Source organism: Marmota monax, unplaced genomic scaffold (genome assembly GCF_021218885.2).
Source record: "Marmota monax isolate L192 unplaced genomic scaffold, Marmota_monax_Labrador192_F-V1.1 WCK01_AAM20220418_F8-fsc00038, whole genome shotgun sequence".
Taxonomy (NCBI): Eukaryota; Metazoa; Chordata; class Mammalia; order Rodentia; family Sciuridae; genus Marmota; species Marmota monax.
In genome coordinates this window covers 11,541,946-11,569,240 of record NW_026692498.1, presented here as the reverse complement: position 1 = coordinate 11,569,240, position 27,295 = coordinate 11,541,946, and the positions used below count along the sequence as shown (strand labels likewise).

The following is a 27,295-nucleotide window of genomic DNA, read 5'->3' as shown; positions in this document are numbered from 1 at the left end:
GGGTCTTGGGTCCAGCTCAGGCCTGGAGGCCAACAATCGGGAACCCAAGTCCCTTACACCTTCCCAGAGGCTGCTTTGGCTACTTCTGCACCCCATTAACTCTGTCCCCTGGCAAACTGAATCCAGCTCCTCCCCACTTGAACACTGAAGGTTTAAAATGGGGAGACTGCAGGAAGCAGAGTCAGTTTCTAGCAGCCCCTTTCCTATACCAGACTGCAGAAGTCCCACAGATCTAAGCCGTGCCCATCTGGTCTACAACAAAATTATTTATTGAATACCTCTGGTATACAGGTACAATTCTGGGCACCAGGGAATACAGACAAAAGTCCCTGCCCTCGGGAGCTTTTATTCTGATGGGAAAAACATAAGCAAATCAAGTGTGTGGTGTGTCTGGTGTGAAAAGTGTTGAGAAACAGCAGGAGCAGGAGGCCATACAGGGTGACATCTGGCTATCCAGTTTGCAGTGCACATGCTATGGGCTGCCCTGCCTGGCACCCAGAATTAACAGCTGGCCACCCTGGTCCTTGGTGGCCCCAGCCTTCAGTGGTCAGGAGTAATGGACCAAGATCACAAGACTTTCTCATCCCTGCTCTTCCACTGATATTCCGCAAACCAAACAAATATGTGCTGGCACCAGCTGTCAGTCCTTGGCGTGCAGCGCTGAGGCATTAGGGACCATGGAGTGGAAGTGCTACACAGGTACAAGCTGCCCCTCCTGTGCCCCCATGTGGGCAGGTGGCAGGTGCTGCAAAGACCTTGGGATTAACTGTCCAGAGGGCATCTTGTAGGATGCCAGTCCTGTGCAAATCTCAGGATGCCATGGTCAAGTTCACTAGAAAATGTCATGTGCCGTGAATTGCTGTGTCCATTCAGATACCAAAGGCTAGACCTCCAATAACAATGCACAGTGACTTGGATTAGCCCAGGTTTCCCAAGCACTTGACCATGGCACCCCCGGGGCTCTTAAGTAGCTTGGGTAGGTCTTAGATGTGCTCTCAGAATAGGAATGGAGTGAACAGGGTGCAGACCCTGCACACAACACAGTTAAGCTCCCTGAACCCCAAGAAGCTAATCCTGAAGATTTGCAGAAGAAAGCATCTAGTTCAAACCTTGGCTGAGTACCTAACCTGAATGCCTTAATCTGGAATGGTGCTTCTCAAACCTTTCTCATTTTACTCCAAAAATTTGTACAACTATCCTACCCTAGCCTTCCACAGTCACACAGCTGGTAAAATTGGGCTCCAGGGAGTTGTACCATTGGGACTCTGTCTGCTGGTCTAAGAAGTCATTATGAGTTTAGCTTCCTGTGACTCCAAGTGTGGTCCTTGGATCAGCAGCACTTAGTGACTGCCTGGGAAGTATTAGAAAAGCAGAATCTCCCGCACCCCGCCCCACTCACTGAAATAAACTAACAAGATCCCAAGGTGACTTATAGGCACGTCAAGGTTTGAGAAGCCCGGTTTCAACCAGGTCAGTTTCTGAAAAAACTTGAGTCACCCAGGTCGCTTCAAAACGCTGACTCTCAGCGCTCACGAGCCCTTGCGGTAGTCTTGACGCTTGATTCGAGCCTTGCCTCTGCCTTGGGGAGAAAGCAGGTCCGAGCCCTGCGTTCCGGGCTGCGCAGGCCATTGAGCTAATCCGAGGTGGTGCTCAGCGCCCGGTTCAGGGGTCCCCTTTCGTCTTGGGATCGTGCCCGGTCGCTCTGCGAAGGCGCTGCGTTGTTGCCTCGAAGCCAGCGGAGGAGGCGCTCCGGGCGGAGCGGGGGCGCGAGGCGGCCCGTGAGCGAGAGGGAGGAGGCCGAGGTGGCGGAGGAGGAGGCGCGACGGCGGCGGCTGCCCGCCCAGCCGCCCAGGTCGCTGTCGTCCACCAACACGCTCTCGAGCACTGTGCGCAACGAGCGCCGCAGCTTGCGCACCACGTCGGGGCAGGTGAGCACGTAGAGCAGCGGGTTGACCACGCTGTTGATAAAGGCCAGGCTGGTGACGAAGGGCAGCCCGCGCCACACAAGCGGCCGCAGCGTAGGGACTGCGTGCGCCCGCGCCTCCAGCAGGCAGAAGATGTGGTAGGGCCCCCAGCAGAGCACGAAGGCGGCCACGATGGCCGCCACCAAGCGCACGAAGCGACCCGGCCGACGGCGGCCCCGGTGGCGAAGCTGCACGCTCACAGCCGCATGGCTTGAGGCGATGATGGCCAGCGGCACCACGAAGGCCAGCAGGAACTTGCTGACCGCCAGGGCGGTCTGGCGCGAGTCGCACGTGGCGTCGCGGTCAGGCCCGGGGTTCAGGAGCAGCACGTTGTAGTAGCACATGATGCGCCCGTCCAGCCGCGGGATGGTGTCCCGGAACACGAAATAGGGCACGGTGTTGAACACAGCCAGGACCCAGAGCACCAGACAGACTTTGTGGGCCGCGGCCACCGTGCGGTGGTTCTGCGCCCACACCGGCCGAACCACCTGCAGACAGCGGTCCAGGCTGATGGCGCTGAGCAGGAAGCCGCTAGCAAACATGTTGAGGAAGAAGATAGAAGAGTGCAGTTTGCAGAAGGTGGTGCCCAGGTCCCATGAGTGTCCCACGGCCAGGAAGTAGGTGAAGAAGGGCAGGGAGGCAGCGGCCAACAGGTCAGACAGCGCCAGGTGCAGCACCCAGGTGGTGACCACCGTCTGTCGCATGCGACAGCCCACTACAAAGAGGATGAGTCCATTCTCCACCAGGCCCAGCAGCGAGGCCACCCCGTGCAGCAGCACAGACACGTGGTCGATTAAGCGGATGCTGGAGTTGGTGTGGCTCTGTAGTTGGCTCATCTGCTCCAAGAGCGGACAGAGTGGCTTCAGGGTGGTGTTGGCCAACATGGCGGAGCTCTGTGGTGGAGAAGGACACGCTGAGTCTGGCCGAGCTGGGACACCCTGGGAACCAGAGAGAGCCCTGGGAACCTTGCTAAGAGATAAGGTGACCTGCCAATGTGATAGGTGGGGCCACTGGGGACCAGTGACATTGAGCAAAGTTGGAGTGACCAACATCCCAGCTCCACCACCTGCTCCCTGTGGGACCTTGGGCAAGTCATTGAACTTTCCTGAGCCCGTTTCCTCCCCTGTAATGTGGGTGTTCCTCATAACTATCTCTAACTCATGGGCTATCAGAATAAAAATAAAATAAACTCATGAGTTAATATGCAAAAAGGCCTGGTCCACAGAACTGTGTTTAATGGAGGTCAGGCCGTGCAGAATTCCTTTTTGCTGTCCCAGAGCACTGGTGGATGGACACAGCCCCCATATGGTGCAGGAGCTTTGCAGCCACCTGGAGAGAGGGGGCGGGAGGAGGAGTCTCCACCAGCCCTCCCCAGAACCCCAGGCTTTGCCTCTGCAGGTCCTCCGGAGTCTGTTGGTCACACAGAGGTGGCTGGCTGGGTGTGTTGACCGCAAAAAGCAGAGCTGGCCCCTCCTCTGATAGTAGGAAAGGAAATGAGATAAGAAGAGAGAGAGCTGGGCACGAGGACCCACCCGATGGCCCCGGGGTACCAAACAAACCCTCCTCCCAGGGGCAGCCATAGCAATGCTACCAATCCCAGGAAACCCACCCCTGTTCATTTTCTCACTCACCCACACACCCCCCAGCAGCTATTTATCCAGTCACTACCCCGCGCTGGAGAAGCCAGAATCTGACAGACACAGCACACAGCCACACATGCTCACAGCCTCAGAGAATCCCAGAGCCCTCCGGTGAAGACTCGGGTGAAGCTGATGGAGATCGAGGAGGGTTGACTTGGGGTGGAGGCTCCCTGCTGTGGAGAGGGGACAGAGCAGGGCATGGGAGCTCAGGATGCGCTGGGCACTCATGACACGCCAGGGACCCTGGAAGGTCCTTTGCATAGGTGCTCATCTTTCTCATGGCTCTGAGAGAAAGGTGCTAGGCTCTGTCCCTGCCACTTTCCAGATGAGGAAACTGAGACAGGAGTGTTTGAAGAACTCGCCAATTCACCCAAGCAGCACAGCCACACAGAGGAGCAACAGTGTGGCACTAAGCCAGGGACGATGGAGGAAAGAAGAGAAAGACAGGAGCAATGGCCTTCAGTGCTCCTCTTCCCAGCCCAACACCTGGCCGGCTAGGATGGCAGAGGGTGAGAAAATCCACTCCCTCCAGGGATCCTGCTCTTTGCAGGTTGGGCTCCTGGGATCCACACTAGACTTTCCCTGGGAGATGGGTCCCTTGAAGCTGAGCTCTGCAGGTGGGTGGGAGGGGAGCTGGCCTGTGTCCCCTGAGAATGGTGCTGCTTCCCAAGCTTTCTAGTTTGCAGTTACCTCCCAATAACCCCATGAGACCCGATTTTGCAGTGAAGCGTGGCTTCTCTGTCCTCGGCTGCAGCAGGGGCTGGGACTCTCCTCCCAGCACACCAGGTGCATGCCATCCCCTCTCAGCCCTAATGTTTGCCTGAGTCCCATGGGATGCTCGGAGAGCACAGTCCTGCTGGACCCTCTGGAGCCATCTACCTGGTCCCTCTGGCTGCATGGAGACAGCCCCCATCCTCCGTCCCAGCAGCTGGGGTCCTGGGGTGCAGGGGCCCAAGAACACAAGTTTGGGGAGTCCAAGTCCTGGGCTTGATTCCAGGCTCCTTGGCTTCCAGGCTGGGCAATCCTGGGCAGTTACCTCAAGCCTGCTGGTGCCATCTTCCCCCAGCTCAACGACTGCCACTGTGCCTGGCCTCTAGTTAACGCCTGAGAAAGCTGACTCCTTCCACCCTCTGAGCAGCAAGTTCCCTCCCGCCTGGTAAACTCACTCCTCTGCCATCCTGTCCGGTAGCAGCCCTCTGTTCTGGTAAAATTCTGCCCTCTCCTGTGGGTCCAGAGGGGGCACTAAGGCTGCCCAGCCCTGGACCGTGGCCTCCTTACCTGGGCACAGAGGGAGCACAGGATTCCAGCCCTGCAGGCACTTGGCTCCTAGCAGCAGCCAGACAGAGGCGTGGGGCAGGCGGAGGGAGGGGAGGAGTGAGGCTGAGGGAGGAAACAGCTGTCAGCTCCAGTGTGTGTGCGCGCACGTGTGTGTGCATGTGCTTGTGTGTCTGTCTGGGGGCGGGAGGCAGTGATAGCCAGAGATTGAGCTCTCACGCTGGTGATCGAGAACCATTCATCCATCTGCCAGCAGCCCCTGCTCCACCGAGTCCTTTATGGAGGAGTCTTTGCAGCCCAAGGACACTGCGAGTGTGCACGGGGCCATCCCTGTGTGCAGCAAAGTGGGGACTCGGTATGTCCAGGGGTGTGCTTTGGAGTGACCAGCGTGCAGGAGGATGAGGACTATGCCTTGCCCTGCTTTCCACCCTCCTTGGACCGCTCTCTTCTGACACCGTAGTCCTCAGAGAGGAAGGTCCCCAAGTGGCATGGGTGCCTGTGCACCAGGGACCCCAGGAAAGCAGGGGGATAGGAGGAGCATGGGAGGCCTGGCCACCAGCGCTGGCCCCACACCCACAGCCAGAGGCCGGTCACTTCCCCTTGCTGAGCCCCGCGTTGTCATCTGTGAGCAGGACCAGTGTCTGCTTTGAGGCAGAGGCGAGGGCTGGCCGAGGGGAGTCAGGGGGCTCCGCCACTGACCCATCCCCAGCCCTTTTTTGTATTTTTTTTAGAGGAGAGAGTAAGGGCTCGAAAAAATTAGCTTCTTCCCCCGCTGGGGGAGAAATGGGCACAGGCTAGAGGCCAAGGCTGTCCGGGTTTCATTTAGAATAGGCTGGAAGCCCTGGGGTAAGAGAACTTTGAATCCTGTAGTTTGCACTTCATCGTTCCCTAACCTCGCCCTCTGCTTTGCTTTTGGGGGTCAGACTCCCTTTCTTCACAGCAGCCCGCAGATGCTCAATAAAACATGTCAAGACCGAGTCAGGACAGAGGGCAGGGTGTCCCACTGAGGCCTGGGCTGGCGCCCAGCCTGGGTGGAGGGTGGATGAGCAGGACAGCACTTCTCCCAGCCCCGGTGGTGAAGCAGCGGGGACCTTGCTCACCCGGCCTCTGCCCTGGGCCAGGGAGGCCTGGACGTCCAAACACAGAGGCCTGCAGCCTCCCGAGAAACAGGTGGCTGTTTCCACCCACCCTGGGGAAGTGCCCCCATCCCTGCCCCCCCACTGATCCATGGGAAGGCCATTCAGGCAGGGCGCAGGGTGCTGAGGCCCCAGGACCCTGCAGCCAGACCGCCAGTGTCTGCATCCGGCACTGCCTCTTCCTAGCTATGCGACGAGGCGAGGAGCTTCAGGCGGTATGATGTGACTCTGGGGGCCAGCGGGGGCGGAGGGGATACCCGAGATGAACTTGGGGCGCTCCACCGCTGAGCCACATCCCCAGCCCTTTTCTGTATTTTATTTAGAGACGGGGTCCCACTGAGACTTCGCACCTCGCTTTTGCCGAGGCTGGCTTTGAATTCGTGATCCTCCAGCCTCAGCCTCCTGAGCCATTGGAATTACAGGCGTGCGCCACCGCACCCGCAAGATGTGAATTTTAAAAGGTACTCCTTCTGCGTAGTACCAGCCCCGAGTGCTGGGGTTGGAGCACAGGCTGCTCTGTGGAATAAGAAATGATCACCCCTCTCCCCTACAGACATATCTCAGCCTAGGGCATCAGGCTGGACATGAGGCACAGGCCTCTCTCTGGATCTCAGCCATCTCCTGACTCCTCCAACCAGTCACCCTTGTGCAGTGAACATCCCGCACCACCTCTCATGGCAGCCCCTTTGTTCATTTCCAGCTAAAATCTTTATTCCTCTGAAACTTCTCTGTTCTTGTTTCCAATCCTGGAATCATTGTCATGGCTTGGTTCCCAGCCCTCCCTGAGGACAACTTATTCTAAACAAACAAAAAAGTTACTAAATTCTACTAGTTACTAAAATAAGTAAACAAACAAAAAGATATTACATGTGAGCAGGACCCTGAGTCATTTTCTGAAGAAAAGAAGGGCGTGCACCCTGTTCTTCATGTCCCAAGGGGCTTTGGGGCCCTTGGCTGCACTCCCATGGTGGAAATGGTCCCGGCACACACACTGAGAGCCCTGAGCCCCACAGCAACTACCCATTGGGTGGGTAGGAGACAGAAGTCGGCCTCTTCCCCTGGGGTTTCAGGAACCAAAAGCCAACACCAGTCAGTCCAAGAGGAAGAGTCTCCGAGGGTGTTGGAGCAGTGGGGGTGCTGGGTGGGGGTTCACTGGCTGGGTGTAAAGGACAGATGGCTCCGAGTGACCAGGGGACACACATTCAGCCTGAGTCTAGGAGAAAAGGCATTCAGAGGCTCAACGGAGCCACGGATGCGTCAGGCCTTCACTGGGGGCAGGAGGCCACCAAGACTGTTAGATGGGTCCTCACATGGAGTCCCGGGAGGGTGACCAGGCCTTGGCAGACTCCTGACAGCACAGACCTTGATTTCCCATGACACAGGACCCCCTGAGGGCCTCAGTTGCTGGGCCTCTGACCCAGGCCTCTGACCTCGCAGGTCCAGGTGGAGCCGGGAATTTGCACTTCTGTCACATCCCCTGGGGAAGCCGCTGCTGCTAGGCCAGAGTCCACCCCGAGACGGAACCTCTGAGCCAGATCCCAGTCACACGAAGGCTGAGGAGGGGGTCGCAAGTTCTAGGCCAGCCTGAAGTGAGACCCTGTCTCCAAATGAGAGATAAAAGGGCTGGAGGTGTCACCTGGTGGCAGGGCACCTGCCTAAGCAGGCACAAGGCCCCGGCCCAATCCCAGGACTGCAGAAGGACACAAAAGGCCAGACCTGGACGAGGTCTTGGGAGTCCTTGGGCCTGGTGCCCTGACGGCAGGGGACTGGTCAGACAGCCCTCTTAGCCGAGGGCCTGGGAGCGAGCGCCCCTCTGAGGCTGCGCCCCCATAGGAGGACGGGGTGATAAGGAGAAGGCACTCAGCCCCCAGCCGGGCAGAGTGAGGGGCAAGTACAAGTTCCTGGAATTGTCTGAGGGGTGTGCTTTGGGGACATCGTGGGCTTGGCCAGCCAGAGCTGCCCTGGGGGTTATAGGTCAGGGGGCAGGAAGCTGGTCAGCCAGGGCCTCAGGCCCAGGAAGCCTTCTGACCCAAGCAGGGGCAGGGCTGGGCCCACGAGCCACAATCACCAGGCTTCTGTGAGCAGCTGGGGACCAGGGCTGGGGGCCAGGTCCTCAGCCCCACCACACCCTGCCCTGCCCTGTGTCCAGTTCCCTCAGAGCTGGAGAAAGGCACAGCTGCCTCCAGGGCCCTGCAGTCCCTGCAGTCCACCCCCCCGCCCCCAGGCCAGAGCCTGAAGTCACAGTAAGAGCAGAGGCCGGGCATCCTGCAAGGGCACCAGCTCCCCCCGCAGGAGACGGCTCGCAGACCTGGGCTCCATAGCCAGGCTCCCCAGTCCCCTGGCCCCGCTCCCTCACAGCCCCCTGCGCCCTCCCCCCACCTCACCTGCCCAGCCCCTCTCCCCCCAGGCCTTTGCCAGGCTGCCCTGGAAAGCCTTCACACTCAGTCTCACACACACACACATACTTACACACACACACTTACACATACACATGCATGTATGCACTCACAAACTTGCAAACACACAATCACACATACGTGCACTCACGCACTCACGCACACTCACACATATGCACACGCACACACTCACCTTCATGCACACACTCCGCACACACAAACTTGTTAACACAATCACACACTCTCACACTCACACTATTCTCATTCTCACATAACACACATAAAATCACACACTAATACACTCACATACTAATACACATGCTCACACTCATGCATACTTGCTCACACACATATACTCACATATGCTCATACATCCACACTCACACACAATCACATCCACCTATACAACTTTCACACACACACAATTGCTATCACACACAAACACCAACACACTTTCACACTAGTACATATGCTCTCACACACATGGACCATCACACACTTACAAATATACACACTTAGATATATGCACGCACAGCCACACTCACACACTTGTATTCTCACACACTAGTACGCACACTGTTCACACACAGTCATGCACATGACCACACATACGACACACTCTCACACATTCGTTCACATGCTGACACATACACTTGCTCACACACAACTCAACAAAATCACACCAGCACTCACACACATCACACTCCCACACCATCTCACACTAACACACGTGCACTCACACACACCTTGCTGGTCCTGCAGGCTCCTTCTGAGACCACCGTGTCTGGGCCCAGGAGGGGCGCTCGGCACCAGTGCGTCTCGTGCACACAGAGGCCAAGACAGGACCGTCCCGGGGCCAGCTGTGCTGCCCGGCCCTGCCCTAGGAAGCGAGGATTTCAGTTCCTCTCTGGCCCCTTGGAGAAGTCAGTCAAGGAGGAAGTGAGGCACAGGGCAGGAAGCAGCCAGGAACCTGGCACCCACCAGCCCCAGTGCCGGAGCCCTCAGGTGCCCACACCCAGCCGAGCAGCAGCCCCACAGGACCCCACAGGATATCTTGTGGGGGCCCAAGTGGGTTCCCCGATGCCAACCTCAGCCACAGGAAGCCTGCCTCCTCACACGACCCGCCAGCCCCTCCTGGGCCCCCACCTGCATCGCTGCTGCTGCGTCACCCCCAGCGCTCACCACCGCACGCCTGCTGGGCCTGCGCGCCCTTCTGCTGCTTGCTCCCTGCTCTGGAATCTCGGTCCTTCCCTTGGCCTCTTGGTGAACTCCTATGCATCCTTCAAAACCCTAACCACGGAAGCTTTGCCGATTGTCTCAGGAAGACCTTACCTCTCGCTCCACCCTCCCACGTCTCTAAGTCACCGTGTCTGCGGCCACCCTTGCCCTCTGGAGGCCCCTTTCACCAGCTGCTCCCACCCTCCTGATGAGCAGCAGACATCCTTCCTATTTTATCTCCTTTTCTCCAAGGCCAAGCAGAGGGCCTGCCTATGGGAGGGTCCACGTGCAGACCCCACGGCCCCAGGTCCTCAGGGCAGCGCTGGCTGCGCCCCGTGCTCCCCAGGGCTGGAGCAGCTCTGTGGCTGTCTTCACCCGCGCTGGCCACAGCCCGGAGCTGATGTCTTAATGGTAGGAAGGGAGGGCAGAGGCAGAGCGCCGGGCAGGCCCTGGACTTAACGCTCAGTCTCAGGTGGGTGTGCTCCAGGGCCAGGCGGCCCCCGGAGCTCTAGTCCCGGCTTCCCTGACTCGGCTTCCCGGTCCCCCCTGTGTCTCATAAGACACTTGTCATTACCCGGACAATCCAGGGTGACCTCATCTTGAGATCCTTAACTCGTTTATATCTGTAAAGCCCTTTAAATAAGGTCCCAGTCAGGGGTTCCTGGGTTAGGGAGTGGGCATATGTTTTTGAGGGTCACCATGGAACCCACTACAGATAGTCAGGCTAACGTTGAGAGGCATTGTGCCAGCCCCGCGAAGCACTTGTCATACACTGGCGAGTTTTACCCCCACACTTACCCTCTGAGGCAGATATTGTTCTTGTCCCCACTTGCAGAGGAGAAGACTAAGGCTCAGAGAGGTTAGGTAACTTGGCCTAAGCTGCTCAGCCAGTGAGCAGAGGAGCTGGATTTCAGAGCCAGGTGTTCCAGCCCCAGCGCCCAGCTCATCCCAGCTGACTGCATTTCTCTGAGGTTCTTTGTATCCTGCAGGAGAAGCAGAGCTGCCTTTGATGTTCAGTGTGCACCCCCAGCCTTCCGGAAACATCTCTGCCACGGGCAAGATCTGCGTGGTGCGCAGTTGGGTCTTCCCTGGTCACTCTGCAGGCCACTGAGCTAAGTGACCTGTTCCCTGCCTGGGCCTCCCCTGGTGCCCTCCCTTTGTCCCTAGGTGGGGCTGAGAGGACACAGTGGGCACTGACACTGAAACCTCCCAGCATCATCATTCTTAGTCCCGTGTTTCAGATTAAGAGACTGAAGTCCTGCCTTTAAAAATTAAAAGAATTAGGTTTAAAAGGAAAGTGGAATAAACAGGCTGAGATTTAGGAAGCGACTCAGGGAGGAATATCAGCAACCTTAAGTTAGATACTGCCACTAGCCCCAAGGAAAGCATGTCACAGAGCAGGTGACATTCAACGTCTCCGGCAGGTGAGTGGTGGAGCTGGGATCCCTCCCAGACCCAGGAGGTCTGGCACCCATGAGTGTCCTCAGTGCCCTCTCCAGGATGGTGTAGTGTCATTTCCTCAAAGGCCTCTGAGTGGGTCAGCTTTGCATCCATTATGACAAAATGCCTGAGAAAGTCTCCTATAAGGAGGGAAGACTTATTTTGGCTCCTGGCTTCAGAGGTTTCAGTCCACAGTTGGTTGGCTCCATTGTCTTGGGTCTGTGAGGAGGCAGAACACTGCAGTGGGGACCCATGTGGAGGGAAGCTGCTCACATATGCAGCCAGGAAGCAGAGGGAGTGAGGGAGGGGCCAGGGTCCCGCCTCTGTCCAAGGGCACGCCCCCAGTGACCTCACTTCCTCCCCTAGGCCCTGCCTCCTGAAGGCTCAGCCCCGCTGGTGCTGCAAGCTGGCAGTCAAGCCTTCAGCACGTGGCCTCTGAGGACCATTTAAGATCCAAACCACAGCAGCATCTTCCTGCCCCTGGCCATAAGCCAGCTGCCCATTTCCAGGGCCTTGGGAGACGTGCTGTCCATGGACCCGAGGTCAGTTAGGCGACACCTCTCTCATTCCCTAATTCCTTCCCACCATCACTACTCTCCTCTGTATCTTCAAACAATAGGCAAGTGATTCCCAGGGCACTGTGCTCGTAAGCAAGGGACACAGGTCTCTGTGCCTGACATCCCAGCGCGGGACCGCCCTCCACAACACCCAGTTCACAGGGGTGGAAGGAGGGATGGGGCCAGAGATGCCACTTGACAACCAGCACACTGGCCAGTGAATGTTCAATAAGGAGCAGGAAAATCACAGGGTCACAACGTGTCTCCCATAGGACACTCGTAAATTACAGAGACATCAGGACGTCAGCACAGGGAACCTGGACACCCACTGCCTTAACCTGTGGCCAGAGTTTCAGCACACACTGGTGTGAGGTCCCTCCTGAGGACATTCTGAGGAGGACACAACATTGCTTTGGAGTGTTCTGCCCATTGTAGACCCTATTGTGTCCCCCAAATTCATAAATTGAAGCCCTAATCCCCTCCCGCAGAATGCGACTCTATTTGGGGAAAGGGCCTTTAAAGAGTTCATTAAAGAGGCCACAAAGGTGACTGGTGTCCTTAAAGAAGAAGTCTGGATGCACCAGGAGCCACAGCATGTGCACAAGCAGAGAGAGACCATGTGAGGGCACAACCAGAGAAACAGGCCTCAGAGATTCCAGATGCCTTGACGGTGGATTTCCAGCCTCCAGAACCGTGAGAAGATAACTACCTGCTGTTTGAGCTGCCCGACTGCGGGGTCTGTTATGGAGCCCTCGCTAGCCAAGACACTGCCCAATGCACCTCCTGAATCTACACAGGCTAACACCAGCAAACCCAAACGGAGAGCCGACCCGCAGAACGGTCAAAAATGTCAAGTGGGAAAGACAAAAGAGACCCCGGGCAGAGGGAGGACGGCCCCAGATCAGAGGAGGCAGAAGAGACTCTTGAGCCTGGATCAGATCCCAAACCAGGAAAAAACTTCTCCTTTGCTATAAAAGTCATTGTCAGAACATTGCTGGAGGTTGAGCTGGGTTTGTAAGTTAGACAACTGAGTTTATGCCCCCGCTGATTTCCTGATTTGGACAGTGTCACTGTGGTTACTCACGGTTTTGGGGGTGTGGGGAAGCACACTAAAGTAATTAGGGGTAAAAGGGAAGCCAGCTCTCAAATGCTATGGAAGAAAGTATGTGTGTGTGTGTGTGTGTGTGTGTGTGTATGCACGTGCCCGTGCGCACAAACAGGCAGGAAGAAAGAGGAAGTTGGAACAAATGGAAAAAGCATCCAAGAAATCTTTTCTAAGTTAAAAAGTATAAAGTTCAACATGAAAAGTTTAAAAACCCACTATCCTTCCAGAAAAGCCCCCTGGGGCCTTGCCTCCTCCCCTCCCCCCAACCTCTTTCCTGCAAGCTCCACTACCACCACCACCCTTTTTTTTTTTTTTTTTGCTAAAAACAATTTTTATTTGTTAATTTGCTCCTTAGGAAATGTACAAACATAAAATAAGCAAGCATTAGCCAAAGGTATTAGAGGAAAATTGAGAACGATGCATACATTTTATCAAACTAGAATTCTTTTTTTTTCTTTTTTTGCTGTTGTTGTTCTAATTGGTTATACGTGACAGTAGACTGCGTTTTGACACATCATACATAAATGGCGCACAGCTTCTCCTTGGTCTGGTTGTGCTTGGTGTAGAGTTCCACAGGTCATGTAATCCTAGATGCACACGGGGTACTAATGACCGACTCATTCCTACCCCATGCCCCTCCCCTCCCTTCACTCCCCTCTGTCAAGTCCAGATACCTCTGTGCCCCCCTTATTGCGAATTAGCACCCGCATGTCAGAGGGAACACTTGGTCCTTTGGGATTGCAAGCTCCCCCTCTTGAAGCCCTGTCTACTGACCTCTGTCTCCCGCTGGCCCCAAACTCCCCACCACTCAGGAACCCACTGGCTCCTTCCATCCCTTCTCAGGGCCCTTCCTCCAAAAACACTTCCATAACCCTACTCCACCCCACCCCGGTTGGCGCCTCTCCTGACTCTGCCCTCAGAGCTATCCACCAAGCTCTCCCAGCTGGGCTCCGGTCCCAGGAAGCGCTCATCACCGCCAAGCAGTGAATGATTGACACACAATTTAGCACACCCATCGTGGGTCTCTTCCAGGCTTCTCGTCCACCCTGCAAGGTAAGCATTGCCGTCTACGATCATCAGCCTCAAAGCTCAGAAAACACAAAGCAGCCCAGGTCACAGGTAGAACTGCAGGGGACAGGAACCAGGCTTTGGGGCATGAGCCACAAGCTCCTCCAGCTGCTGCGAATTCCAATGACCCACAGTTGCTGGCATTTGCTGCGTTCAGACTCTGCTGGGCCCTGGGCTCATTGCTCCGTCAATTAGTGCCCTGAAGTCCCTCAAAGGAGGAGGCCGTGTAATGAGAGGCACCCGCGAGGCGTCAGGGTGGAGCCTGGCATGTAGTGAACTCTGTAACGCGATGGCCATTCCTGGGGTGGTTGTAATAGACCATTCCTTAGAACTGTTCTGATTAACAGAAAAACTGAGAAGACAGTGTAGAGCGCATCTGAGGACCCCACGCCCAGTTTTCCCTATAAGTAGCATCTTACATGATTTCAGCACATTTGTTACAATTAATTAAACCTTTGTGAATCCGTCTTGATTCACTCATTCTATATTAGTGCAGGTTGAGTAGCCTTATCCCAAATACTCAGAACCAGAGTGTTTCAATTTAGGGAATTTTTTTGGATCTTGGAATATCTGCATATTTATATTAAGATATCTCGGGGAGAGAATGCAATAGTAAACACAAAATTCATTCATTTTTCATACATATCTTATGTACGTAGCCTGAAGACTATTTCAAACGTGCCTGTGTTTCGACTGTGACCATCACATAATACTGAGGGTAGAATCTTCCACTAGTGTTTTATGTCAGCACTTAAAAAGAGTATTTCAGATTTTGGATTTTTAGATTAAGATGTTCAACAGAAGCAGGGTGCAGTGGCACACACCTGTAATCTCAGTGGCTTGGGAGGCTAAGGTAGGAGGATCGTGAGTTCAAAGCCAGCTCAGCAACAGCAAGGCGCTAAGCAACTCAGTGAGACTGTCTAAATAAAATACTAAATAAGGCTGGGGATGTGGCTCAGGTGCCAAGTGCGCCTGAGTTCAATCCCTGGTCCCCACCCCCAAAGAAAAAAAAATGCTCATCAGAAATGGCCTTCAATTAACTGGCTTAATCCTGGTTAGGCCATGAAGAGCTTGTCACAGAGGATGCACCTGTGGCCCCTATTGGCCGTGAGCTCCTGGGGCAAGGCCCTCTCCCTGTGGGTCTAGCTGAAGGTGGGGAAGAAAATAATGGGGGCTTCTCTTCCCCTCAGTCCTGAGGTCCCCGTGCAGGCAGGAGGCCCTGGGGGGCTGTCTGGGCTGGAAGGGGATGGTGAGGGGCTTGGGAGGGAGACAGGCCCCAGGTCTTCAGGGCACCTCCCAGCCATGGATGCTGACCCTTAGCCCACCTGCAGCCTTGTCTTTTCTAGAAAGCCCCTCCTCCAGCCCTGGGCAGCTACAACCACTCTAGGAGCAGCGTCGACCCCCAGCTGCTGCGAGACTTCTGAACCAGGGAGTCTGGCCAAGGACCGCCTTCTGAGCAGCCCCTGAGGGCCCTGGCTGGGAGGGCGCTCTCCTCTGCTTTGGGGCAGGAATTTCTCCACTGCCCCTGCAGGCCAGGTGGGCCCCCTTTGTCCTCAAAGGCTGCCACTTGCCGCCTCCCCCATATAAGTCCTCCCCTGCTCTAGTGGCAGAGCAGTGGGGGCTGCTGGAGAGGTCTGTGCGTACCTGACTGCGACCTGACTGCAGGAGCTTCCACCATGACCGGGCGTTTCTATGGCATCTTGCTGCTGCTGGCCGCAGCCACCCTGGGGCTGGGTCAGGGGCCGTTCCCCAAGCTCAGCCTCCCAGGCCTGTGGCACAGCTATGACTGTGGGATCCGGGGCATGCAGCTGCGCGTCGTTCCAAGGCCAGGCCAGACAATCCGCTTCAAGGTGCTGGGTGAGTGCTGGGAGAACTCTGGTCCCCTTCCCCGCCCGGGCTGCTGCTGCTAGGAGGACCCTTCCCCTGGAGCCAGGCTGGAAGAGCAGAGGCATCCCTCCCAATAGGGGTGACCAGCCCCCCACACATAAAGGTGGGCAAGGGAGGGGGGTCACCTCCCCCTGGTCACCAGCCACTTCTCCCTCGTCACTGTGCACAGGTATCACCTGGCATCTTGTTGAGGCAGCCCTAGCCTCTGCATTTCTAACCACAGACAGTTGAGGCCAGGTAGCTGGTCCACAAATCACTCTCTGGGTACAGTCTAGTACGGAGAAAAGGGGGTGCAGCCTTGGAATGGAGATTTACACAAGCAGCTTCTAGGCTGTGTGCTCTCGGGCACCTGACAGACCTCCGTGAGCCTCGTCTGCAAGGTGGGGAAGAACTCGGCCTTGCCGGGCGCACTGAACGAGAACACTGGAGGCACCCACTCTGGAAGGTGGGCGTCCGCAGGTGATTGTGGCAGCCATTCAACACGGCTCAGTCCTTTCTACAAATACACCCAGCGCTGGAGTCCTCATCCTGCCCCCATTGCGTGTGCCTGAGAAAGCTCGCGTTCGGCCACCTTGTCCACAGTGTGGATAACTGAGCCCACAGGAAGTGAACTTCTCAGCCCACCGCCTGAGACCCGGATCCTCTCGGCACCATGTCTCCGTGCCTGCTGCTGGGTGCTACTGCCAGAGAACCCCAGCTGGAAAGCCTCTGTGCCCTTCCAAACGTGGGAACCCAGACCAGCGGAGGCAGAAGCTTGTCCAAGACCAGGCTGGTCCTGGGTCACCTGCCTCCTGCGTGGGCCCCAGCAGCCACCCTTTAGCACCCTGAAGCTCTCCCTACCTCTTCCCTTTCCCCCACCTCAGACGAATTTGGGAACCGGTTTGAAGTGAATAACTGCTCCGTCTGCTACCACTGGGTCACCTCCACGCCCCAGGAGCTGGCCGTCTTCTCAGCCGACTACAGAGGCTGCCACGTGCTGGAGAAGGTAGGCCGCCTGGCTGCTCTGGGCCACCAAGCTTGTCCTAAGGACCCTGCCTCTCCTGGGCCAGGGGAGACCAGACCCCAAGAAAGGTCGGGGAGCCCTGGGTGGGGAGGTGGGTGGGGAGATCATTTCCCGGGTGCAGGTCTTCCCAGGACCCCGCATCTGACCCAGCTCCCTGCCCCACCGTCGGCTCAGCCCTTGCTGACCCCTCGCCCGCTGCCTGGTCTGGCTGCTCTTGCCCAGCTGCTCTGTGGCCCTCTCACCTGCAGGACGGGCGGTTCCACCTGAGGGTCTTCATAGAAGCTGTGCTGCCAGATGGTCATGTGGATATCGCCCAAGAGGCCACTCTGATCTGTCCTAAACCTGACCACACCTGGACTCCGGACTCCAGCCTGGTGGTGCCCACCACACCCTCACCTTCCACCCCTCATCTGCTTCCCCTCCGCCCCACCTCCAGCCACCCCTCACCTGGCTCTGGCTACGCCTTGCCCACCCCATCGTACCCAGAACACAGTTTCGTCCATCTGACTGCTGCTCCGCTGTCCTTCGGACCAGGGCCTACCGGCCCCACCCTGGCGCGGCCTCAGCGGGGCACCATGGACCACTGGGAAGTGGACGAGCCTGACTACATTGGTGTGTAGGACAAGCCCTCTGGACCATGGGAGGCCTAACAGCCTCTGGCTGGGCTCTCATCACTGTCCCCAACCCTAGGTGCCCACCTGCCGCAGGAGCAGTGCCAGGTGGTCTCTGGGCACATCCCCTGCATGGTGAGAAACAGCTCCAGGGAAGCCTGTCATCAGGCTGGCTGCTGCTATGACGACACCAGGGAAGTGCCCTGTTACTATGGCAACACAGGTACAACCCCCCCCCCCACCCGCGGCACTGACCTGCTCTCCTGGACTCTGTGCTCGCAGGAGAGGCGCCTCTGCTATCTGCTGCTCTACCTCAGTGGATGGCAGAGACCCTTTGGTGAAGGATGACACATCCTACCTGCCTTCTGACAATTGTCCCCAAAGCACACCCCTGACCTTTAGATTTAAAACATCCTGGTTTGGATAACTAATCCTTTGACCTTACTTCAAGGGTCCACCTCAACCCTTTTGTGGATGAGAAATGGGTCGATAGAGGATTCACTCAGGACAGCACCGGCCTAAATGGGGACAGTACAGGGCCCAGGTCTCCTGGCTCCCAGGCCAGTGCTGAAGCATTCTCCTCCCAGCTCATTCCCCCGTCTCTGTGCTGGGTGGATCCTAGCCCAAGGCCCTGATCAGCCTCTGGGGTCTCTCTGTTCCAGCCACCATCCAGTGTTTCAGAAGTGGCTACTTCATCCTGGTCATTTCTCAAGAAATGGCCTTGGCACGCAGGATCGCATTGGCCAACATCCACCTGGCTTATGCCCCTGCCAGCTGCCCCCCAACCCAGGAGACGAGTGCTTTTGTGGTCTTCCGAGTTCCGCTCACACACTGCGGCACCACGGTCCAGGTAGGGGGGAGAACATGGGCGGGAGCCATCTCGCCCCCGGGAGGGCCTCACTCGCTTTCTCCTCCCCAGGCAGTTGGCAATCAGCTCATCTATGAGAACCAGCTGGTGTCTGACCTTGACATCCAGAAGGGACCCCAGGGTTCCATCACTCGGGACAGCACTTTCCGGTGAGAGGGAGCCCTCCTTGAACAGGCCAGGCCTTGGGTGTGGGTGTGAGGGAGCTAAGGCAAGCCCAGGACGGGCTTTGGGGCCAGCTGCGTCAAATTCAGGCTCTATTACCTCGGTCATGTGGCTTTAGATGAGATGCTCACCACTTGGGCCTGTCCTACAGGGCAGGGGGAATGGCCCTTCCCCAGGGCTGACCAAGCGTTAAGGGCCTCGTCTGTGCCTGGCATATGGGACTCGGACAGAAGCCAAGGGCAGTTCCTGAGAGTCCTGCTTTTACCCCTCTAAGAACTAAGCTCAGTGCCTGAAGGTGTCCCCTGCTGGGCCCCAGGAAGGGGCTGAGGCTGCTGCCACCTGCTAATCTCAGGTTAAAAAGCCACAGATGAGGCTGATACCTCCAGCTGAAGTTCTCTAAGGATGTGGTAGAGGAAGGAAATGGGGGAACAGCCTCCGGGGCCTCCCAGACGTGCTGGCTCAGGTAGCCCAACCATCCCAGGATGCCAGTAGGGTGACCAAGAAGGCAATCTGTCATGCCCAGCTTTGAACCTCCACTGCTACTCACTGTGTGACCACAGTAGGCCGTACACCAGCCCCAGCCTGGTCCCTGCTGGAGAACTGATCCTAACTATGGGTTGTAGGAATTCTGTGCTTGGCACCATGTGGATGCCCAAGTATCCCCTTCTCTCCCTGCCGTACCTTCCAAGAAGGTTGGGCAAGAAACTGGTGTCAGGGCCCAGGTGTCTTTTGCTTGAAGCAGAGTCCTTCTGGCCCAGGAGGTGGAGAGAGAAGTTCCTGTCATCCTGTGGACACTTGGACTTGGGTGCTATTCCAATAAGTCAGAATTCAGCACAGTAATCGGGGATTCCCAGAGGAAAAACAGCTGTCACCCCTCAAGACTAAGCAGGAGGGCCCCTAAGACACAAGGCCAGACAGTGTGAGGGGCCTTCAGAACAGGGTGGAGTTACTATGGCTACACAGCACCTACCTGGTGCCAGGTGCAGGCCCATCCGCAGTGGGGATGAAGGACCACCATGGCATGTGGGCACTAGACACCGTGACAGGCCAACCACAGCTGCAGGTTCAAGCAAGACGCCGATGCTTTCCTGTTCTCACTGAGGACTTATGGCCCCAGTCCTCGCCAGAGCCCTCAGAGGGTGACCACTGGAGCTTGGGTTAAACCACTTGCTCATGGTTCTGTCGCTAATAAGTTGCGAGCCCAGATCTCCCCACCAGGCCCAACTGTCGGGCTCCAAAGGCCTCAAATGCCACCAGGAGCCAGCCCCAGAAAGCCCTGTTGTCATCTTGATCCTATCCTAGAGTAGGGCCTGGCACAACTAGATCCAGCTGTCCCAGAAAGGCCAGGTGGGCAGGGCCGAGCTTCCTCTGCCCACTGGTCAGCACTGCCCATATCCCTGTGCTTGGAGTGTCCATCCTCTGCCCTGTGTGTTGTGACCACAGTGTTGGTACCCTGTTGAGGCCAACGGGACTCTCTGACTTGTCTTCTCCCCACCTTCTTGCACTCGACTCCAGGCTTCACGTCCGCTGTCTCTTCAACGCTGGTGACTTCTTACCCATCCAGGCATCCATCTCCCCGCCCCCGTCGCCTGCCCCTGTGACTCAGTCCGGCCCCCTGCGGCTGGAGCTGCGAATTGCCAAGGGTACGGTATCCCCGCTGCTTTCTCTTCCTGCTCCCAGTTTCCTGAGGCGCAGCCCCTCTCCCTGCAGACCAGCCCCTCTCCCTACAGACCAGCCCCTCTCCCTACAGACGAGACCTTCAGCTCCTACTACGGGGAGGATGACTACCCCCTGGTGAGGCTGCTCCGAGAACCAGTCCACGTGGAGGTCCAGCTTCTGCAGAGGACAGACCCCGGTCTGGTCCTGGTACTGCACCAGTGCTGGGCCACGCCTAGTGCCAACCCCTTCCAGCAGCCCCAGTGGCCCATCCTGTCGGACGGGTGAGTGACAGCAGGTGACTGAGTTGCCCCGGGCTCCCTCCCAGCTTGCCTCACCTCCCAGAGACCCTCCTGACTTCTCTCCCTCCCAGGTGTCCTTTCGAGGGTGACAGCTACAGAACCCAAATGGTATCCTTGGACAAGGCAGAGCTGCCCTTCCGGTCTCACTACCAGCGTTTCATGGTCGCCACCTTTGCTTTCCTGGACTTTAGCTCCCAGAGAGCCCTCAGGGGCCCGGTAAGAAGGACCCAAGTTCCTCATCTGAATTGGGGATAAGCTGGTCTCCAAATGTCCCCAGCACCCTGTAAATGGATGCCCTTCACCCTGGCCCAGGATGGCGGTTGGCTTTCACCAAGTGTGGCAGACAGCAGGGGACACGGGGTTCTGATCTTAGGTCAGTGCAGAAGCCACTGACAAATAGTTCCAGAAGGAAGAAGGGAAATGCCCAGCTGGGCTGCAGTCGGCTCTGAATCTGAGCTGGCCACAGTGTGCTAGCACGGCCTCGCTTCCGATTCCAGAAACGGCAGCATGTTCCCCGAGTTTCTTATAACTCGGCAACTTCTCTAGAAGGCAAAAGTGGATAAGTGTGGACTGTTTAGATTTGCTGAATATTAATATACAAATGGCACCAAAATGGCAACTCTTGGGCTGTTGCACAACACATCTGTCACAGAATGCACAGATTGCTTTACATCACTGCCTCTTACTACAACAGACGCAGATGAATCCCTCTGGTAGGCACACTTGGCAGGCTGCCTTCTCGTCTCGCCAGCATGCAACCTCCTGAGCCAAGAGACGCTTCCATGCTAGATGAGGGGCACCCATAGGTGGGGCCTATAGGCACCAGGTCAGGTCATTTCCTGCCTCTACTCCTCTTGGGTGTTTCCCCCTGACCCTGTTTCTGGAAACGGTAACTGGTCATCCCCTGTGTCCCCAGTTACTAGTCTCTGGGGTCAGGAAGACGGGATGGCAAATGTGTTCTCCAGCTGTCTGGTCAAACCCCACCTCGGAATCCCCTTTGGAAGGGAGCCATCCAGCCCTATAGCCGTTCAGCACCAGAGGCGGGGTGGCGGGGTGGTGGAGTGGCCGAGGGCTGGGGCTCCAACAAATAGCGCAGTGGTCCCTGCCTGGGGGGCCCTCTACTGCAGTCTTGGGCCCTCGGGAGAAAGGCCTGGACCCCAACTGGGGAAGCAACACATCCCTGAGCCTCGTGGGCACAGGGCAGTGGTTGTGCTCAGCACACCCAGATTTCTCTGGTTGGCAGCAGCATAAACTTGGCCCTACACCCAATGCCACCTCCTGCTTGGCACTTCCTGCCCAGTGGCCCTGAAGCCTTGACGTCTCTCTCCTCCCACCAGGTCTACTTCTTCTGCAGCGCCTCTGCCTGCTACCCCTCGAGGCTGCAGCCATGCTCCCCCACGTGTGCCTCGGGGACTGCAAGTGAGTCCAGGGGAAGGGGCGAGTTCTTTAATCCAACCCCAGGCCTGTGTCTGACGCTGAGCCCTGAGGAGCTAGAGTCCAACCCGTGGTATGGCTCTTTCCCCGGGCAGGACAGCGACGATCCTCAGGTTACCACAACAGCACCATCAGGCCCGTGGACATCGTAAGCTCTCCAGGACCCATTGGCTTCCGGGACTCTTATGGATGGAGGACCACAGGTACCAGGGCTTGTGGTGGGTCCTCAGGCCCGGACCCCCTGAAATGCTGACAAAACAGGGAAGCTCTGGCCCTAGAGAAGGCAGGACGTGGTGTAACACCACTCAGTGAGGAAATAGCCACGCTCACCCTGGGCTCCTTATCTGTGAAAGGCAGCTTCAGTAGTGGTGGCAGAGGCGTGGGATTGCCAAGGTCAAGGAAGGTCAGCGTGGAAGAGTGGTGGGTGGGGCCAGCCCCACACTCCTTGCCATCACCTCTCTAGCAGGCTCCAGCAGGAACTCCAACCCAAGGCCACTCCTCTGGGTCCTCCTCTACTGCTGGCTGCTGCCCTGGTTTTGCAGGCTGCTGTGTCTGTGGGCCTGAGGGGGGCCTGGGCTCAGAGTCTGAGAGGCACCCAATAAACCATTGTTTCAAACCTACCAAAGGCTGGTGCGAAGTGACTCACGAAACCTAGAACAGAATTGTTGTCGAGGAAACCTGTTCCTTAGTGTCAGCTGTCACAGAGGTCACAATTTTGAAAGTCGGGGGCATTGCATAATGATTCAGTCAATGACAGACCACATAGATGGGGTCCCATAAGATACCAGAGCTGAAAAATTCTTTTGGGGGAAAGGGGGGATGATGCTGGGAATTGAACTTGGGCACTTGACCCCTGAGCCACATCCCCAGCCCTATGTTGAATTTAGAGACAGGGGCTCACCTTAGCACTTTGCTTTTGCTGAGGCTGGCTTTGAACTCACGATCCTCCTACCTCAGCCTCCCAAGCCACACCCTGTTACTCCAGCTGCAGCCTGGTGTTTCTCCAATTGCTGCACATGGCTCCTTGATGCTCTCAGGAGCCTTAGTAAACTTGACCTGCCCCAACTAGGTGTATACACTACACCATTCATGTTCACGATACTGTGAAACCACCTAATGACATAGTTCTGGAGTGTATCCCGTGGTTAACCACCTCATGACAACACTTAGTAGACACTGCCCAGGGTATGGAATATTGTCTCCCAGGCCTGAATTTAGGGGACTCTGCCCCCCTGCAAGGAGAGGTGGCATTCCAGAGACGATATCACAAGCAAAGTTACAGGAAGATCGAAAGGTGGAGTCCAAACAGCGGATCTGGGACTGGGAAACCTGGAGGAAACTGACGGCCACGAGACTTGTCCGCTGCCCCCAGGAGTTCTGACTGGGGCATCCTCAGAGCACCTGTGTAGCTGTCCCCCAGGGTAAGGGGATGCCGGAGCTCCCTCTGTCTACCAGCCTGGCACTAAGGGACGCTGGGCTACGCTGCTGACCACTAACCTCTGTCCCACTCCTGTGGCCTCCCAACTCCCTTTGGGCCCTGCCACCTGGACACAGCCACCAGACAGGTCAGCTCCATGCTGACTACGCTGCCAACCCCCTTCCCTGTGCATAACTTGGGCCTTTATCCTACTTTGCAGCAAAGACCCCCTGAGACTGACAGGTAGACTGAACCTGGAAAGGGGGAGTGGCTGGGGAGGGTGTGGGTTCAGGCTAGGGCATAGGGAGAAGAATCTGGTAGCAAAGGCTGAAGAGGCTTTGAGGGGCCTCTGGTAGCACGTGTGCTTAGAGTTGGCACAAAGGGAACTCCAGTGCTCAAGTCGGGCAGTGGCCTTGGTTCTACGCAGGCCTTCCACCTCAGGCTGGCTCTGGCCTACCTGATCTTTTTCATCTTCAGGGTCATGGTCGGGCATATGGATTCCAAGCCAGGCCACCTGAGTAACAGCTTTGCTTCCTACCAGCTGTGTGATATGAAGTGCATTACGGAACTTCTGAGTCCATCTTCTGTAAAATGGAGACAATACCTATCCCCGCAGGAATATTGGATGAAATGAGTTAAAAAGAATGCTCAGAACAGTGTGTAACAGCCAACATGTACTGAGTGCTATTAGCTACTAACTAGAACTACTTCCTGACCCCAAGCTAAGGCTCACCTAGCCCCCCCCCCACACACACCCCTTATAGGAGAACAGGTTTGCTTGCCAAGAAGAGGAGGCGCTGGGAAACTGCAGCCTTCGGGCTTTTCTGGCAGTGTCAGCAGAACAGGGACACACTGAGGACCAGAAAGCCAGGCACCTGCCTCGGAAATTAGGTAACTTCATTCTCTGGACTTGTCTTCCCAGCTGGGGAATAGCGCCAGCCAGTCCTGCCCTGCCAGCTTCCCTCTTGTACAGGAGGGCCTAGGACATACTCTACAGGGTCAGTGTGGAAGTAGTGAGGGTTTGGGCTCGTTTGCCTGGAGGAGCCTGGCTGCCAGGGTTCTGGTGCCATCAGCATCTGCTCCTTCTTCCTCCCCGTCATCCAACAGGCCTCTACAGAATTTCAATCAGCACAGGAAGCTGGATTGAGGAATGGCACTGAGGTTCTGTTTAAACAAAGCATTGTTCTATAGTGCCAACTGGAGTCAAACTGACTTAACCTTTTTAAAACAAGAGTAAATATCTTGCATCATTTCCAATCATAGTTTTTTAGTGTGTGGGGGGGCTACTGGGGATTGAATCCATAGGCACTTAACCATTGAACCACATCCCCAGCCTTTTTTTATATTTTATTTACAGACAGGGTCTCTTGGGCTGGGATTGTAGCTCAGTGGTACTGGGTTCGATCCTCAGCACCACACTAAAAATAGAGACAGGGTCTCACTGAATTGCTTAGGACCTTGCTAAGTTGCTAAGGCTGGCTTTGAACATGAGACCCTCCTGCCTCAGCCACCCACCTCCCCAAGCCACTGGGATTACAAGCATATGCCACAGCACCTGGCTTCCTATCATTTTTAATAGATGTTTTCCCTAAATGATGGTTTAACTTTGACATATCTGATCTCCTTTTGAAAGAAACCAAACCTACGGTTGGGTAACAAGTGGTAATGCAATGATATAAACTCACAATCTTCGTATACTTTTTTCCTCAGAAGAAATTCATTGATGGAACTGTTGGGTCTAGGGTTGTGGCTCAGTAGCAGAGCACTTGCCTAGCATGTGTGAGGCACTGGGTTCAATTCTCAGCACCACATATAAATAAATGAATAAAAATAAAAGTCCAACATCTAAAAAAAAAACCCATTAAAAATGCACACCCTTAAGACTGCAGGGCTCTGGGGTTGTGTGGGTGGCTGCTCCCCCACAGACCAATATCACTCTAAATCTTTGCCTATCTGAGCAGCAGAAAGCAAATAGCATTGCTATCTTAAAATGGAGCTCTGATAAAGAAGTTAAGCCACTATATCTTACAAATTGCTCTTTTATCATGTTCTGTCTTTCCTTCCTAGCCTGTAAAGAGCATTCACGAATCAAGGAGGTAACATCTTATTCTTACTAAGTTTCGACTGATTGGCCATTGCTCTTGTTTTTCCCAGTTCTAGGGACTGAACCAGGGCCTTGTATACACCAGGCGTGTGCTCTACCACTGAGCTTCCTCCCCAGCCCCACAGGCTTTTCTTTGTGGGATTCTTCCTTTCATCTTACTGAGAAGATTATCTAACAGTGAATTTCTTTCCCTCGTATCTGTATCTTTGAATATAGCAAAGACCTTCCCCTAACTTAAAGAATCATAAAAGTATTCATTATCTTTGTTGTGATTCTCCTGTGACAGTGCAGTTGTTTTCTACTTTCAAGTGTGTGGAGATACATAATTTTTTGGCAGGTAACTTTGTAATTGATATTTAAATTATGAATAGGTTTTGTCAACACCTCTGTACCAGGATTTACAGAAAGACAGGAAATCTGTGTGGCACTAGGTTCCCTGTGCTCTTGCTGAAGGGAGGCAATCTAAGCTGACTTTCCTAGATATCAAAATCCGGGCGGGGTGTGGTGGCGCACCTGTAAGCCCAGCAACCTGGGAAGTTAGGGCAAGAGGATGGCAAATTAGAGACCAGCCTGGGCAAAAAACAACACAACAGCCAGACCCTGTTTCAATAGAAAATGACAAGTGCTGGGGAGGTAGCTCAGAGGTAGAGCACCCCTGGGTTCGATCCCTAGTACTGGGAAGAAAAATAAAATCTGAATCTCCAACTTAAAACTTTGTTCACTTCCCTGTTACCATCTCTGGAGGGAGCATGCATCTGGGCCTTGGGACAAGCTGTCAGACCTGATGCGGAGGACAGCAAACTGCTTTTGCTGACTTGTGGCAGGGAGCAGAGCTGCTCATGGAAGCTCATTTTCTTTTGTTTTTTTTTTCTTCTTCCTGACTTTTGGGCCACAGCTAAGTGAGACTAGAGTAGACCCCTATTTCTCCTCCCCCACCTCTGACTCCCACATATGTACACAACTCTGCATTAGGATCAAACTGATGTCACCAAAGGTGCTTTGTCTTAAATAGAGAATGCTTCACAATCTGTTGCTCAACTTCAATAAAAATGAACTCCTTGAAGCCTGGTGTGGGTGGCCCAGGCTGTAGTCCTAGTGGCTCAGGAGGCTGAGGCAGGAGGGTCATGAGTTCAAAGCCAGCCTCAGCAACAGGGAGGCACTAAAGCAACTCAGTGAGACCCTGTCTCTAAATAAAATACAAAATAGGGCTGGGGGTGTGGCTCAGTGGTCGAGTGCCCCTGAGTTCAATCCCTAGTACCCCCCAGAATTAACTCCTGGCAGCACAGCTCCATGGCCAGGCCCCACTTCTGTTCCAGCAGCAGGGCTAGACCGATGTTCTGACGCAAACCCTAAAATGCCAGATTGTAAACATTTTAAAACGCGTTTAAACCATTGTGAACTAACATGAGAAAACAGAAAGAAAGAAAAAAAGGCATGCAGACAGGACAAAAATAAAAGCAAGAACCCTGGGAAGTAAAACCAGTTTCTATTTTGGGGATTTCTACAGAATCCTAGAGACCTTAACCTTCTGGCTCCTTGAGTGAAGGAGCCTGCAAATTAGGCCTGGAGCCTGCCAAAGGCTGGGGAGTCCAGATGCCGGCTCCTGGGGAAGCTGGGACTCCAGAGGGCTCAGTGCAAGAGCGAATAGGGGGCAGCGAGGAATCGCCTATCTTGATCTTGGTGCTGATGAATTTAAAAACACCAGGCAAATCAGAAGTCCAATTCCCCTTCCCTGCTTGTACAGTCCAATTCACACACTGAAGGGGAAAGGAGGTAGGAGAACCCTCAGAGGTTCACTCTGAAAAAAAAGACCTCAACGACTAATTTAGAGCAATTCCAGGTGATCATTAAAGTAATCCCCAGCTTCAGGCAGAAGCCAATGCAAACCCCACCTGAAAGGATGTAATTTCAGCCAGACTCAAAACATTCTTTCAGATGAAATTAGAATCAAATGAACACCTCAGAAATCGCAGAGTGCTAAATGACAAGTGCTAAATGAGCCAGAAGACAGTTGCAACACGTTATTGACAATGGGCTGCCATCCAAAACGGG

General features: G+C 55.3%; 2 protein-coding genes and 1 long non-coding RNA gene across 4 annotated transcripts; 2 read left to right on the top strand and 1 right to left on the bottom strand.

Moving 5' to 3' along the window:
• Positions 1-246: 246 nt before the first annotated feature.
• On the bottom strand, positions 247-9,424 carry Ptgdr2 (prostaglandin D2 receptor 2). 2 transcript variants are annotated; one of them, XM_046445643.2, is made up of 3 exons: positions 9,158-9,423; positions 4,883-4,984; positions 247-2,857 (listed from the first exon to the last, which is right to left on the bottom strand). In XM_046445643.2, exon 3 carries the CDS (start codon positions 2,846-2,848, stop codon positions 1,634-1,636), a length of 1,215 nt encoding a protein of 404 aa, XP_046301599.1. In that variant the 5' UTR covers positions 2,849-2,857; positions 4,883-4,984; positions 9,158-9,423; the 3' UTR covers positions 247-1,633. The 2 variants fall into 2 exon arrangements, with proteins under 2 accessions (XP_046301599.1, XP_046301601.1); XM_046445645.2 differs by lacking the exon at positions 4,883-4,984 and having other exon boundaries at positions 9,158-9,424.
• LOC131424211 (uncharacterized) lies at positions 3,493-6,817 on the top strand. Its single transcript, XR_009226884.1, has 3 exons — positions 3,493-4,113; positions 4,671-6,476; positions 6,569-6,817. It is a non-coding gene; the product is annotated as an uncharacterized LOC131424211 (long non-coding RNA).
• A 6,051-nt stretch (positions 9,425-15,475) lies between the features above and the next one.
• Positions 15,476-22,324, top strand: Zp1 (zona pellucida glycoprotein 1). Its single transcript, XM_046444517.1, is given in 13 exon segments — positions 15,476-15,656; positions 16,550-16,671; positions 16,938-17,301; positions 17,380-17,523; positions 17,963-18,150; positions 18,220-18,317; positions 19,846-19,973; positions 20,081-20,270; positions 20,360-20,504; positions 21,626-21,707; positions 21,818-21,925; positions 22,189-22,232; positions 22,235-22,324. Coding segments are annotated over 13 exon segments (1,884 nt in total).
• Positions 22,325-27,295: the final 4,971 nt, after the last annotated feature.

Coding starts and splice junctions, on each gene's coding strand:
- Ptgdr2 (XM_046445645.2), bottom strand. CDS start 2,848: ATGTTGGCCAACACCACCCTGAAGCCACTCTGTCCGCTCTTGGAGCAG.